General features: G+C 43.5%; 2 protein-coding genes across 2 annotated transcripts in view; one reads left to right on the forward strand and one right to left on the reverse strand.

Annotated features, from left to right (window-relative positions):
* Nucleotides 1-738: 738 nt before the first annotated feature.
* On the reverse strand, nt 739-8,359 carry rps18 (ribosomal protein S18). The gene is made up of 6 exons (XM_083646309.1): nt 8,318-8,359; nt 7,515-7,613; nt 6,439-6,525; nt 5,301-5,402; nt 3,706-3,797; nt 739-862 (listed from the first exon to the last, which is right to left on the reverse strand). Exons 1-6 carry the CDS (start codon nt 8,318-8,320, stop codon nt 787-789), a joined length of 459 nt encoding a protein of 152 aa, XP_083502435.1. The 5' UTR covers nt 8,321-8,359; the 3' UTR covers nt 739-786.
* Nucleotides 8,360-8,717: 358 nt separating this feature from the next.
* vps52 (VPS52 subunit of GARP complex) overlaps nt 8,718-15,129 on the forward strand; it is a gene marked incomplete at its 5' end in the record, with an annotated part of 28,477 nt that continues 22,065 nt past the window's right edge. The window contains 6 exons of the mRNA XM_083645695.1: nt 8,718-8,816; nt 9,840-9,921; nt 12,280-12,332; nt 13,635-13,710; nt 14,114-14,181; nt 14,834-15,009. Coding sequence (XP_083501821.1) covers nt 8,718-8,816; nt 9,840-9,921; nt 12,280-12,332; nt 13,635-13,710; nt 14,114-14,181; nt 14,834-15,009 — 554 coding nt within the window. The remainder of the gene's footprint in view (nt 8,817-9,839; nt 9,922-12,279; nt 12,333-13,634; nt 13,711-14,113; nt 14,182-14,833; nt 15,010-15,129) is intronic.

Genomic DNA, 15,129 nt, shown 5'->3' on the forward strand with positions numbered 1-15,129 from the left:
CTCTACATATCACCTCAAACCATTTTACAGTCTGGATGGCGGTTTAAAACAAGACAAACTGTTTCATGTCATTTACACCAAACTGCATCCTACCTACCACTAGGGCTGTGTGATAGACACGATCACAATATCTTCAATATCTTTGGAGATTAATATCAATGCTTTGATAGATTTAGGTAGATAGATCTTCCAAAAACATCAGTAGTGTGGATATGATGAGCAGGTACAGAAAATCATTGATCATTCCACCCGTCCAGAATAGAGTAAGATCGGAAAATCTTAGCATTTTACTCTTAACAGCATTGCAGACCAGGAAAGAGATTTAAGTCATTTCACAACATGATAAACTAAATCGCAGACTGTATCATATTGATATTATACAACACTATATTTGTCCAGCCCCGACACCATGGTCAGGTCGACCCTCAACTCTTCAGTACATTCAAACTTCTTTTGAAACCGTTTTTGTTCAGAGAAGAACTCACTCTGTCACTCCAGTCTATATGGTGGAATGATTAGCCTGTGTCTGCAGTGACGTCTCCATCTGAATACTGTGACAGCATGACGACCTCATTTGCAATCACACAACACATTTAACAAGCATCCATAACTGAACATGTATAAGATAAACATGAGAAATGGGTGAAGCACACAGAGACTGCAGACTCCCAACCAATTCCTCAATATTGTCCTAAAATCACAAATCGGGACATGATAAAAACACCAAAGCGAGACAGGTTTTGTGAACTGGCGTTTTATTAACACAAAAAGGGCAGCAGGGACATTTTACTTCTTCTTGGACACACCGACGGTGCGACCGCGACGTCCGGTGGTCTTGGTGTGCTGGCCGCGCACACGCAGACTGCAGGAGAGAGGGACAGAGGGAAAACACTTAGTAAAAAGCAGGACTCTCATTGTGTTAACATATCTGCCCATCACGGGTAATATACAATGTTTTGCTTCGCGTGGATTTTATTAAGCTACATTTAACCCATTTCTGCTTCAAAGCCTAAATTGAGTTGCAAATGTCAAAATGTCCGCATGTTACTTTGTACCAACTGCTACTCGTTAATTACTGGACATTTTGCCAACATGTCAGGTCTTGCTTTCATTAAAGACCCTGGAAACCCAAAATAAACATGGATTTTGAGTTCTTCACACCACAGGAACATATTAACTCATTAAGTGCCATAGACGACCTAACTCGTCTTACATAATCCAGCGCTTAAGTGCCAAGGACGGACTAACTCGTCTTACATAAAGATTTTTTTTTTTTGACGGTGGGACATCAATCAACCCCTTTTACATCTTTGAGATAACTATTTGGAGCAAGAGCATGTGTGTAATCTATTTTACCGACCACTAAGTGGCGACAGAGACCGAGAGAAGTCACAGCCACGGGACCCAAAAGCAGCCGCCTCCCGCGGAAATGGCTTGGCGATTTTACAGTCAGAAGCCCGGACACACACACACAGAACGGACAGAGATCCCTTCCCCCCAGAGCCGCGCAGCAACGCGCGAACACACACACACACACACACACACACACACACACACACACACACACACACACACACACACACACACACCGCGGGAGCAAGCTATTCAAGGAAATGGCGACGCGATTTTACAGTAATCCATTTCAGACTCGTCTTGCCCGACAGGCAGACAGGCAGGCAGGCAGCAGCAACGCGCTTCTGACACGCCCGCTGTTAGAGCCAGGAGGAAGGAGGAGAAGACACACGGAGGGAGGAGTTTGAATGAGAGGGGTGTTTCCTGTTGTTATGGAGGAAATTACTGTTCAAAACTATTGTTTAGAATGTCTGACGGTCTTACTGATGCCAAAAATGAATGGTTAAAGTGACTGTTTCACAAAAAGCCATTTATCTCTGAATAAATTTCCAGACGCTGAAACCATGCTGTACTCAACGGCTAATATCTACATAACTACTAACTCTGCAAACTAACTCTTTTAGACAGAGAAAGCACACATTCTATTAGTTATTTTTAGATGATTGATGTTCATGAATTCTTAACAGAAAAGAATCCTCGGCTGTTCTAAAATGAGCCAGAATCGTCAAAAACACCCCTGGCACAACTTACCTACAGGAATGAAAACATGGCTGGCATTCAATGTGTTAATAAGCCACCAGCCAAGTTTGAACGATTATTAACGTTGATGAGCGGTCAAACCAGGAAGTTAATCACACATCCGTTTGATTCTCAAGTCATGTTGGTATTCTGCATCAATCAGTGTTATTTCTACTAAACTGTAATCCAAGCTTGTATACATCATCATTATCATCATGATCATCATCATCACCTCCAACTCCACAAACTACTTCGATCTTTCCCAGTAACCGACTGAACATTCAATTTGAGTTTTGACAGGACAGGCTCTCTGCGCATCTTATCCTCCATTTACCCTGAAGTAAAGGTGCAACAATATTATGCATCTTCCTATTGAACCGTTTAGGTATGAGGCTTTAGCTTCAATACGCATTGCAATATCGACGCTGTTGTGCCAGGACCTCGAATGTCACTTTTTTACTTTTTGTCATAAATCAGTGCCATTGGTCACCCTTCACGTCTCTGTGTGGTTTTTAACAAATGCAACCAATGGAAAAGCATTAAAACGATCTTGTGAGTCAATCTCGTAACGCCATTCGCCCTCAATCTGTCAGTCAAACCTCGAAATTCGTCCCCTACCTCCGTCTGTACCCCCCCACGCAGGACAGTAAACCCGGAAAAGTCACACGGCAGACGTGCTGTGTATTTCTCATATCGTTTTGACTAATCCTGGCTTCCTCTGATGTTAATAGATCAATCAAATGTTTTCCAGTTATTTCTAGGCTGCAAACTTGTTTTAACATTCAAATCGGAGTGTTTTCTGATGAGAATAAAGTAACGTTAACGCTACGTTATGTCAGACTGTTCTCATCCCAATGCCAAAGCCCCCGCCATGAGAGGCGAGGGGCACTGCTGCTGCTGCTGCACGCGCCCCCGCGGCCCGGAGCTCGTGCATGAGCATACCACTCTCTCCCGCTTGACTGGCCGGGAGAGAGTGCTTCCAAGTCGGACTGATAATATAAACAACATCATTTGAGCTTATCCAGGTAAGATATTAATAAAGTAATGACACATTCAGCGGGAAACTAACTATAATTAAGACATGTGCCAACTTTGACGACGTTTGGTTCAGTATTTTAAGAGCAAACAGGGTTTTTTAACTTCCTGAAAAGTTGCTGTTTTGGAGATTCAAGGTCCTGCCGCGACAGCGACGATATGCATCTTCCTATTGAACAGTTTAGGTACGAGAATTTTGGTTCAATATGCATTGCAAACTAAATGAATCTTATCACTGCTGAACATTGCAAGTCTTCTACGAGGATATCATGGTAAACTAAAACAAAGACAAAAGGTGTTACAGTCATACGTTGAAATAAAAAATTTACCTAGACCGAAAATAATAAAATAAGCAAAATGAAAATCAACCCTGAAGTGTGCAGTTTCACTATTCAGTCTCATGCTTATGGAAGACTGAACAGCTGTACTGCAAAGACACGCGGATCCTCAGGTCAAGCGAAGCCACGTTTTTTTATTAAGTTCAATTTAGTATGAAAAATTTAAAAATAAAATAATGAAAAAAAAAAAAAAAAAGTATTATGACTATCCTGAATAAAGTCAGTGGATCAGCTCTCTTACCCCCAGAAGTGCCTGAGACCACGATGAGCCCTGATCTTCTTCAGTCTTTCCAGATCCTCTCTCAGCTTGTTGTCCAGACCGTTGGCGAGGACCTAAAACACCAGACAGACATCAGACATCTCATCACCGTCAACAGCAGCAGAGCAAAAGCCCTTCTGTGTAGCTTTTCATAACATACAGCATGGCAGTTACAGCGCTACAGAAAGAAATATGGTATTTTAGCTGCTTCAAAGTTCAAACCGACTCCACACACACACACACCCCCCCCCATCATATTGTATATTGTACGATCTTTTTTATGAACTCACTTGGCTTGATTTATTTGATACAAAATCAAAATATGCTAGCACAGATCACTGTATGGTGTTAACACTACTAAAACATTGTGGTTTTCTTCGACAGTCGAATCGGATTTGGCTGCTCAATACTATACTTTTTTTAATAAGACTATCTCACCATCAGAAGTCTATTGGCATGAGCTTGTTTGATTGATTTGTTTAATTTTGATTTGGTTTTAATAGGCTCATACTTGTACCGAAATAATATATATATATATATATATATATATCACGAGCTATTGGGCGAAACCAAGCAATTCTATGTCAAATCAGACATTCAGCACCCCCATATAGCCAGAATGGAATGATCCTCGTTTCAGAACTACATTTTGCGACTATTCGACTGCGACATTAAGGGTCGAATCAGGCTCCTTCGAACAAATCGTCGAATCAACGACTATTTGGGGTCACCCCTATAAAACATGTTGCTGCTTTATGTCAACAATCTTGCATCTAAATCAGACTCATGTTAAGCCGGCAAAAAAAAAACTTTGCATCTGCAAGACAATCCAAATTCAGCACAAATAGCTGAAGCTCAGGAGTGCCCAACATCATTTAGGTGTTGGACTGACCCAACCAACTATACGTCTTTGACAAAAGAAGAAGAAAACGAGTGGGGGCGGGGTAACAAGACGTAACGGAGGTGTCATGATTCATCAATAAATGGATTTCCCCCCCATAGAGGCACTGCATGAAATAGACCAGTGTCATTTTCCTTGAATTAAACATAGCGAAAAGCTGTTGTGTGGTGGGGCTGCGCAGACAACAAATGTAAAAAATCGCCAGTTAAAGTTTTTTTGTACTCCTGAGCAAAACAAGGAAGCCATTGAGAATTGGCGAGAAGAAAAATGTGGATCTAGCTGTCAAGGAAGTAAGTTGGAGTGTTCATCTTCCGTATATACGATCTTTTGGTGCAACACGCAACCATACACGCGACATAGGAGAACGCCAGGATTGGAGGGGGGGGGGGTTTCTGTTTCCCCCCGTTTTGGGCGTGGTTTCTGAATGACGACGCGCTCCGCAGTGTCTCTATGCTTGTATACTTGGACAAGGACAGTAGTCTGAGTAAATAGCCTAATCAAGCTAGAAGCATAGCTCGACTTAACTGTGCATGTAAACGTACTGAATGTGTGACGCTGATTCAGAGTGGATCGCAGAGGAACGGAGCACAGCAGAACATTATGGGGCTAAGTTACACTGGGCTGAGAGAAGAAAACAGCACCTGTAGTTCTAAGCATCACCAGGTGCATCACCTACCTGGCTGTATTTGCCATCCTTGACGTCCTTCTGTCTGTTGAGGAACCAGTCGGGGATTTTGTACTGGCGAGGATTCTGCATGATAGTCACCACCCTCTCAACCTGAGAACACATGAGAACATGCTCACAATAGACCTTATTCGATTGACGTCACTGACGTACGGGCACGCCCACCGCCGCCATGTTCTCGACATAACGCAGCAGCTTTTAAGTGACAGCCTATGTAAGAGCAGCATTTATAGGAAGCTAGCCGCCGTTAGCATTACCCGTATCGTTCCAATTGTGTTCGTAATGGTGACCTGCGTTACACACGGCTGTAGAAATGACAGCAATAAAGTCCCTGTGGTTTGTTTCTATCTCTACCATCCACAGACGTGAAGGGAGCGAGACTGAGGATACGTCAGCAGCACAGGAGATGTGTGGATAGTTGGGAGAGGCAGGTGAAACTTTCTGACAGCTCATCACAGCAAAGTCTGTTCACCTCGTTTTTTCTTTCGTTTATTATTACAGGTAGCATACAAACAACTCTGGGGTTTTTATTGCTGTCATCACTATCGCTATTTTGTAATGGAACACAAACGACAATAAGGCTGTTACTATAGTTGTCAGCTGCAGGACGGTATGTCAACAATATGGCACTGTCCGGGGTTAGCGAATAATGTCTATACACAGTCCCAATGCAACGCCAACACCCACTGACATCTTACTTTGACTGTCACTATTATCAAGCACATTTCACAAACTAGTGACTATAATCTGATGACTAAATCAGACAACTTTCACAGACTGCGACGGCACTGAGGAACATCACAATCATTGAGGAACCAACGTGTCGTATAGAAAATAATACGTCTTTCCCTTGACCAACCCTAACAATACTTCATATTTGTGTAACTTTTCTCCAGATGAGGAAGTCCTAGATCATTGTATGTCAGGAGCATCCTTAGGTGAAGCCTTTTGAAGCGGGCGACCGTAGGTCCCCCTGCATGATGCACTATAACATTCTTCTAGAATTCATGAAGCTATCTCCCAGTTTCACAAGTTCAATAAAGATCTGTCTGTACAGCTATTTCAATTCATTTGGCTGTGGGTTTTCACTCTTGCATGCAGCCATCTACAGCTGCGTGGCTCTCCTCACCTCCTCCTCACTCAGCTCCCCAGCTCTCTTGTTGAGGTCGATGTCGGCCTTCCTCAGGACGACATGGGCGTAACGTCTGCCAACACCCTGGGGCGAGACAAAGGGAGACGCGAGGGTCATTGTACACGTACACACACCCATGCAGGGGAACATTATTAAGACGAACATTTCACTTGCAAGTATAAAGTACTTTGAATACTATTTTATACGTTGTAATTAAGATGAATGTGTACCAACACACTGGGAACTATACAGATAACTCAAACAGCAGTCTTTGCCTCATCAAGGATGCAAACTAAGCAGCACTGGGTTACATCTGCTACACTGGTGTTTTCAGCAGCACTGGGTTACATCTGCTACACCGGGTGTTTTCAAACTAAGCAGCACTGGGTTACATCTGGTACACTGGGTGTTTTCAAACTAAGCAGCACTGGGTTACATCTGGTACACTGGGTGTTTTCAAACTAAGCAACACTGGGTTACATCTGCTACACTGGTGTTTTCAGCAGCACTGGGTTACATCTGCTACACCGGGTGTTTTCAAACTAAGCAGCACTGGGTTACATCTGGTACACTGGGTGTTTTCAAACTAAGCAACACTGGGTTACATCTGCTACACTGGTGTTTTCAGCAGCACTGGGTTACATCTGCTACACCGGGTGTTTTCAAACTAAGCAGCACTGGGTTACATCTGCTACACTGGGTGTTTTCAAACTAAGCAACACTGGGTTACATCTGCTACACTGGGTGTTTTCAGTAGCACTGGGTTACATCTGCTACACTGGGTGTTTTCAGCAGCACTGGGTTACATCTGCTACACTAGTGTTTTAAAACTAAGCAACACTGGGTGTTATCAAACTAAGCAGCACTGGGTTACATCTGCTACACTGGTGTTTTCAGCAGCACTGGGTTACATCTGCTACACTGGGTGTTTTCAAACTAAGCAGCACTGGGTTACATCTGCTACACCGGGTGTTTTCAGCAGCACTGGGTTACATCTGCTACACCGGGTGTTTTCAGACTAAGCAGCACTGGGTTACATCTGCTACACCGGGTGTTTTCAGAGATGAGCTCACCTTGATGGCAGTGATGGCGAAGGCAATCTTCCTCCTACCATCGATGTTCGTGTTCAGAACACGAAGAATGTGCTGGAACTTCTCGGGGATGACCAGAGACTAGAAATATGAGATAGGAATATTCAGGTTAACATCTTTGGCTTCAGTTTCAAGTCCATGGGATCATGATGATCACTTCTTTTGAGCCAACGTTACAGGGGGCATGGAGGACCAACCCTGGGCTGCTCCCACTAACATCAAGTTCTCAGCAAACCAATGCAAGCTGGTGTTTTTGTTTTGTGCTCAGGCTAGGAAGCACTTGTAAATAAGTTCACAGCACGGAATCGATTTCCATTAAACTCGCCAACACAGTGGTCCACACAACATGAAAGCAGACTGCCATGGAAGAGGCTAACTGAGCTAGCCATCACAGAGGCACAGCTAGCTTGCACAGGCTAGCATGCACGAACATCATTCATTACAAGTTCTCATAAGAAGGCTGGGGAAAGACAAATGTGTAAACTATGGTTGATTTCAATAATAGCAATAAATGAACATTTCGTTAGCCGCCGGCGTTAGCTAGTAACTACTGTCCACATGAACACTCGGTCTGTCGGGGTGGGGGCTAACGTTGCAGCTCAGCGGTGACAGTAAAGTGCAAGTTAAACGTTCATCTGTGCCAATATCCCATCAATTCAACACCGAGCCTCACAAGCAACCTCTCTAAAGTCGACTGTGGGGTCTGAATATGACAAACAGGTCAAATATGAGCGCGATGAAGGGCGATTTTATAAGTATTCCCGGTTGCTTGATTTTGTTCTCACCATCTTGGAAGTAGGTTCCGTGCGAAGAGGAAGCTGCTTCGATCTCGCGACACTTTTCCAGCAGTTTGAGAGTTCTGACCGGAAGTCAGTCCATCAGTGTGAACCTGTCCGACCGGCAATTTGAAGATATATAGTTCTGGACTCGTATAACATTCTTGGATAATAACATTAACATAATAAGACAAGTGTTTGGATGGAAACATTTTATTTGTTGTCATTGGTTTCACATAAACGTATTGAATTTTCTACCTGGTTCAGTAGACCTGCTGGGACACTTGAGCCAGGGAACGATGAGCAGGACGGACTCCATTTGTAGTTTTTTTCTCCCCTGACGTTGACGTCCATTTGTAGTTTTTCTCCCCTGACGTTGACGTCACTGTTTGTGTTTAGCAGCAGGAGGATGGCGGACGCTGCTGTAGCTGTGCTCGGGGCTGCTGGCTCCGATGTAAACACAGCTGTTAACGCCACAGAGAACGCCATGGCCTATCTCCAGGACGAGGTAACATCTGTGTCTGCAGTTTGAAGTGACTGCTACGCGCATCGCAACACAATATTCAACCGTTTCCTTCCTATTCTGTGTGCTTAGCTTTGCATTGGTTAGCATTCCCAGTCAATGAATGGTAGTTCTAGCAGGGATAGCTGGCTAGTAGTGAACAGCTCACGTTTTAACTCGTGAATGAAAGACCACATAGACAAATGCTGTGCATTTTGACAGTTAATCCCCGTTGTCCATGCTCATTGCTGCTTGAAGCTAGTGATGTACAGTAGCTAGCCAACACAGAGACTAAGCTTGATTCTCAATGCTGGATACGATAATCATCTGTTGAAGCTAGTAGTGTTAGCCTGTCCTGCTGCTGTCAACACACCAAGAAGGAGCACAATTTCCTGATTGTCATCCGTACTGGACTGGTGTAACGTTAGCTCTGAATAGTCTAGACTCGAGGTTGTTATTCTTTCTTTGTCTGGTATGATTGGGTTATGTTTTTTTTAATCAGATATTAACAGTTGAACATTTCATCATTTGTGAATACAGTTAGGTGTGTGTGTGAGAGAGAGAGAGAGAAGGAAGAAGAGACAAGTCATGAAATTCCTGGAAAAGTTATGGAATTTGATCAATTGTTTTCCAGGCCTGGAAAAAGTTTGGAATTAACAACAGTGTGTTTTGGAAAAGTTTGGGAATTTACACTGTTTTTGGCTATTGTTCAAAATATGTTTATAGAAAATCAAAAAAATGTCTTAACGTTATGCGAAATATGTTTTTTGTCATCAGCTGATGAAGGTCTAGCACCCAAACGTTGTTTCCCTATATATCTTCTAATAAAGAGTTTACCAGTAAGGTCAGTGTCATGCGGGATTTTCTCTACTTTTAGTTGTAATTGTGTGTATGAAAAAGTGTGGGAACCCTGACACAGGCTTACTTAGAGCAGAGACCGTCCCCCCTTTGAATAGTCTTGCAGTTTATATAATAATCTAGCTCCTACTTCTTTCTTGAACTTATTATGTGCTTGTTGTCTTATTGTAGAAGGGTGAAGGAGACGTCCCTAACCTGAACCTGGGAGACCTGGACCTCACTACCGATGAGTTTATCTTGGATGAAGTGGACAGTAAGACACCAGTTATCATAATGTCTCTCATATTGTGATAAGAATACATTGGAGCAGAACAGAATGGAATGGAATGAATTAGAGATGCTGCGATCCGATCATGTGATCGGATATCGGCGCGATATCAGCCAAAAAACATGGATCGGATCGGATCGGATTCCAGCGAAAATGACCGATCCAAGGCTCCGATATAAGCACTCCATTCCATGACTCCGCTCCAGGATTTCTATCCAGCATGCAGCAGCAGCAGCAGCAGCAGCAGCACACAGAGGCCGCGTTGTGCCTAGGATGGCCAGGGCCAAAACGTTGTCTTGCTTCAACATACATCGCATCGCATAAACCATTTCCACCCGCAGGTTTGAGGAGTAGCTAACATAAACGTCAGATAAATACTCTATAGGCTAACGGGGGGCGGGGGTCGCACCGTCGTCAATCACTGTGGGTGATTTATTTTACAAGTGGCAACTAGTCATATCTGACTAGTTTTAAATGTAGGCTATTTCTCCCCACAAAAGTTTGATAGCCTATCAGTCAGTCAGCTCCTATCCTCTACGCAGTGGAGAGGCACACAACACTGCCTGCTGATATAATTGGCTGCATCACGTTAGCGACAAATCTGGAGACTTCAAAAAGCATGCTGTTGGTTTTAACGGGGTCCATTCCAACGAGGGGTGGCAATGTGCCAAAAAATGAGCGCTACATAAAGCAGCCCAGTCAAAATAGTGGTCGGACTGTCGTCAATCACTGTGGGTGATTTATTTTACAAGTGGCATTTCAAGTCATATCTAACTAGTAGTTTTCAATGTATTTCTCCCCACAAAAGTTAGGCTTTTTCTGACGCAGCATCCCTCATGCACTGGACCTGGCTGCCTGCAGCTGAAGCGCATTGGCCAAACAATCAATCAAGCCGTTTTTGCAGCACTTGAGGAAACCGTGAGTTTGCTCGTTGATATAAGCGATTGCCCGAACGATTCATTAATTAATAAACTAGTGAACGTGAAGTGAGTCACGAAGAGCAACACCTGCCCACTACGGATATGCGGATAATAACCTGCCAGCTGTTTAACATGAGCTGCGATTGCGTGGAAGCGGATCTTATACCGGTGGTCGAGGTAGATAAGATACGGAGTCGCGGCTAATTGTTGTTTAACATGCAGGCCAACCGGCTAGGTGCAGGTTATAATACGGATTCCACTGCATGTTAAGAAGTGGCTTCTGTGTCCTGTGTGAGACAGAGTGGGGGTGTATGTGTGAGGAAACAATAATTATTTGTGTCCAGTGTTCACCCATTACAAAAGAAGTGTGTATTTGATTGTTATGTTTTAGTTTTACATCAAATTAATTAGATTAACTAAATCGTTTACATACTATATTACCAAAGCACACACATACATACCTAACCCTAAAAATGTTTGTTGCCTGCTAGCTATCAGACAGCATAGAGAGACTTACATATGTGCTGTATCGGTATCGGATCGAAATCGGTATCGAATCGGGTATCGAAATTTGATCGGAATCGGATCGGTTTTGAGCTAAAATATCGAAATCGGATCGGAATTGAAAAATCTTGATCGCAGCATCTCTAGAATGAATTGAATGTGTGTCCATCATCTACTCCATGCTTCTGCCATCATCTGTTACGACATGTAATCATTTAGCCTGGTAAACCAGCCCGTCACGTGAACTCACATTTCATTTGGTTCTGCGTGACGGTCTGGCCCCGACGCCAGTGGGGGGGGGGGTTTAGCAGAAGCTGCAGTGCGGAAGAGCCAATCAGCGACCCCGCTGTGATTGACAGCGCAAGTTGGCCAATCAGGAACGCCACTAGCACTGCACTAACAAAACAGTAATGGCCGCCTCCTTGCCTGATCGTCTCGAGGAGTCATGTCAGCGTTTGTCTAGTTTAAACAGCCATAAAGTGCAGTTATTGCAGAAATAGACTCAATTACCACAATTAAACAAGTACAGGAGTATCGCCGCAACCGCAGAGTTTCTCGACGGAAAATATGTTTTTGCCATTCTCCCGAGTGGATTTGGGTTTGATTGGATCCGACGCTGATTGGCTGAAGGAGTTGTCTGTCAAGGCAACTACACCCGCCCATGCTCCCGCCCCTGCTAAACCCCCCCCATGGCGTCGGGGCCAGACCGTCACGGAGAACCAAATTAAATGTGAGTTCACGTGACGGGCTGGTTTACCAGGCTAGTAATCATTTATTTGCAGCCCTCTTATTTTTACAAGTCTACCACAGTGCTTTTAGCTGTAGCTGGACAGCAGCAAAGCTTAGTGCTGAATCTGATACCAACAATAGAGCATCTAACACCACTCGGTAATGTTTGATTTGTCATTTGTCTCCCCAGTTCACATCCAGGCCAATCTGGAAGATGACCTGGTGAAGGAGGCGCTCAAAACTGTAAGACTGTCAGTCTGTCACGACACAAAGCTTTCACCTTGCTGCCAAACATACTGTAGTGCAGTGGTGCCCAAACTTTCCCCCCCGATTTTTGAATCCAAGTACCCCCTTTACCCAACTACAACATTTAGCTTAGATAAGTGCAGGAGAAAACGATAGCATAAAGCAATAGCAATGAATGAATGATAGCCCACCTTATGAAGAATATAACATTACAAAATCAGAAATTGGGTGAAAGAGTTGCAATTAGTGCCTCCTGAGTCCTGAGCAGATTTATTTTAAAGTTTCATTTATTTTCATCGTTTATTCTTATATTTTCCCATTTTCCCCCTTTCCCTCAAGTACCCCCTGTAGAACCTCAAGATTCAAGATTTTTATTGTCACTCCGTAGTACAAGTATCACGTGTGAAATTCTTGTGCTGTGGAGTCTGTTTACAACATAGTACAAAATAACAGGGCATATGAGTGCAGGAAAACAACAAGAGACACAACAAGCAATAAGGCAGTAAAGTGATAAGACAAGTCAGAGACAGTGGCATATTCACTGCACATAGGTGCACATGGCATGTACATACTTTAAACATACTTAAACATAATTGACGTTCTGTTTGCACAGGTGCAAATAGCATATATATATTGTGTTTTTAACATACAATTAAACATTAGACATACCTAATGATAGCAGCTACAGTACGGTACAGTACAGCTACTACACTATTTGTGTATGTTAAGGAGTCTCGTGGCCTCCGTACCCCAGTTTGGAAACCACTGTTGTAGGTCAAAGTGTGACAGGTTCGAGAGAGACATGGAAGCCTTTTTAACATACATTCCCTCTCAAAGCGATCTATTTGTATTTGCCAAAACAAGAATGTACGTGTGAACCACCCCTTCTAAGTTTATGTGCGAACCACCCCTTCTAAGTTTGTATTTACGTGTGAACCACCACTGCAATTTTCCTACCGATGAACAAAGGAGTGGACTTTGTTATTACTATCGCTGTTGTCCTGTGAAAAGCATGTAGCTCCAGTGTTGATGATGTACATCTTTTCTTCTCAGTTGCAGGAGTGCATGCTCCTCTGTGGGTTGAGACACCTCCTGGGCTTATGAATGAAACCAAATGAAAATCCAGTGGATAAACGCTCTGCATTGTTGTCAAATCAGGGCTGTTTTTCTTAGTTCCTGAAAAGTTGACTTTTGGAGATACACGTTTTTCACCTGACAGTGGTGACACTATGTTACATTAGTGATTAAATCAACATCTATCTTACCAACGTACTCTTTGCTCCTAACTTTCCGTTTCAGGGCGTCGACCTTCGGCAGTACTCCAAACAAGTGGAGGCGGAGCTCCAGAGGATCGAACAGGCCTCCATCAAAGACTGTATCCTCCCCATGCTGCATTTGCAGAATTTAATATTTAATAGAACAGTTTGAATATCATGATACCATAATACACTCAGACAGACTAAACAGTTCCCCGCTAGTTTGCAGGTATTGTAGGCTACTGCTGTTTTTCTTTGGTCTCTCTTATATAACAGTATGAGGGTTAGATATTATAACAGTAAACCATTAAAACACACGTGCAACTATTCCATATGCCACAATTTACGAGTGCACACATATAATTTATGCGTGTGTTTGAATACATTTGATTGGTTGATGTTGCAGCGCAGTTAGGTTTAAAGCTGTTTTGATTGGTTGATGTTGCAGTGCAGTTTGGTTTAAAGCTGTCTCTCCACACGGACCATCTGTTTTGTTGTCATTCCTGACCGGTCCTTCGTCAGACATCAAGGAGAGTCAGAACATCGCTCTGCTGCACAACCAGATCACTGCCTGTGACTCCATACTGGAGGTAAGACCCCATCCCAGAGTCCACTATAGTGCTGCTGATGTATCACTGGCCTCATCAGGGATCCACTAGAACAGGGGTTCCCAAACTTAAGAATCTTCCAGGACCCAAATCCATTAATCATAACTGATCAGCACACGAGACTAAGATGATGTATTTCCCTATCTGTTTTAATTTCATTAACAGAGCATGTGAACTTGCGCATAAGGGAATTTAATAATCCATCCACAATTGAGGGAAATACCCAAAAGCCAGATTGAGGAACGTTGGGTACAAAGGCAGTCTGGGAAGTCTTAAAGACATAACGCTGCTGTAAAAAGCCTGCTGCCATCCCAAAATATAGTTTCACATCAGGAGCATCAAAGTCCAATTTTTTTTTACTCTTTTTTTTGCCAGTATGGACGTGAAATAGATCTTAAATTGCATTCATCATGCTCTTAAAAAGTCTTAAATGTAACTTCTTGAAACGTGCAGAAACCCTGCAAGGAACATACAATTCAATCTTTACAAAACGCCCTCCTGCTTCATTGTATGTTGTGTCAAATGTTGATATTTTTCTTGTTTTGAAACAAACTCTTGATTGGACACTCTTCCTGTGTGGTTTGTGGGTCACTTCCTTCCTCTGTGGGTGTGGTTTGTGGGTGTGGTGGCCCAGCGTATGGAGGGCATGCTGAGCGGCTTCCAGAGCGACCTGTCGTCCATCAGCAGTGAGATCCAGACTCTGCAGCAGCAGTCTGTCAGCATGAACGTCCGGCTGAAGAACAGGCAGGCCGTGCGCAGCCACCTCAGCCAGCTGGTGGACGAGCTGGTGGTGCCCGGAGCCATGATCTCGTAAGTGTGTGCGTGTGCTTTGGAAGGTGGGTCAAAAGCACCTCTCAGACAGAGCCAATCAGGACTCTGCTATTTCACATACTCCCAGGTTGGTCCCGCCTACATTGCCTTTACTAGCCT

The sequence above is a fragment of the Poromitra crassiceps genome (genome assembly GCF_964638095.1).
Source record: "Poromitra crassiceps genome assembly, chromosome: 11".
In the NCBI taxonomy this organism is placed as follows: domain Eukaryota; kingdom Metazoa; phylum Chordata; class Actinopteri; order Beryciformes; family Melamphaidae; genus Poromitra; species Poromitra crassiceps.

What these genes read in the sequence shown, in the direction of transcription:
- rps18 (XM_083646309.1), bottom strand. An exon ending in GGGAGCTGAGTGAGGAGGAG is followed by an intron (nt 5,403 to 6,438) that starts GTGAGGAGAGCC and finishes ATGTGTTCTCAG; the next exon opens with GTTGAGAGGGTGGTGACTAT. An exon ending in AGGATGGCAAATACAGCCAG is followed by an intron (nt 3,798 to 5,300) that starts GTAGGTGATGCA and finishes CTGGTGTTTTAG; the next exon opens with GTCCTCGCCAACGGTCTGGA.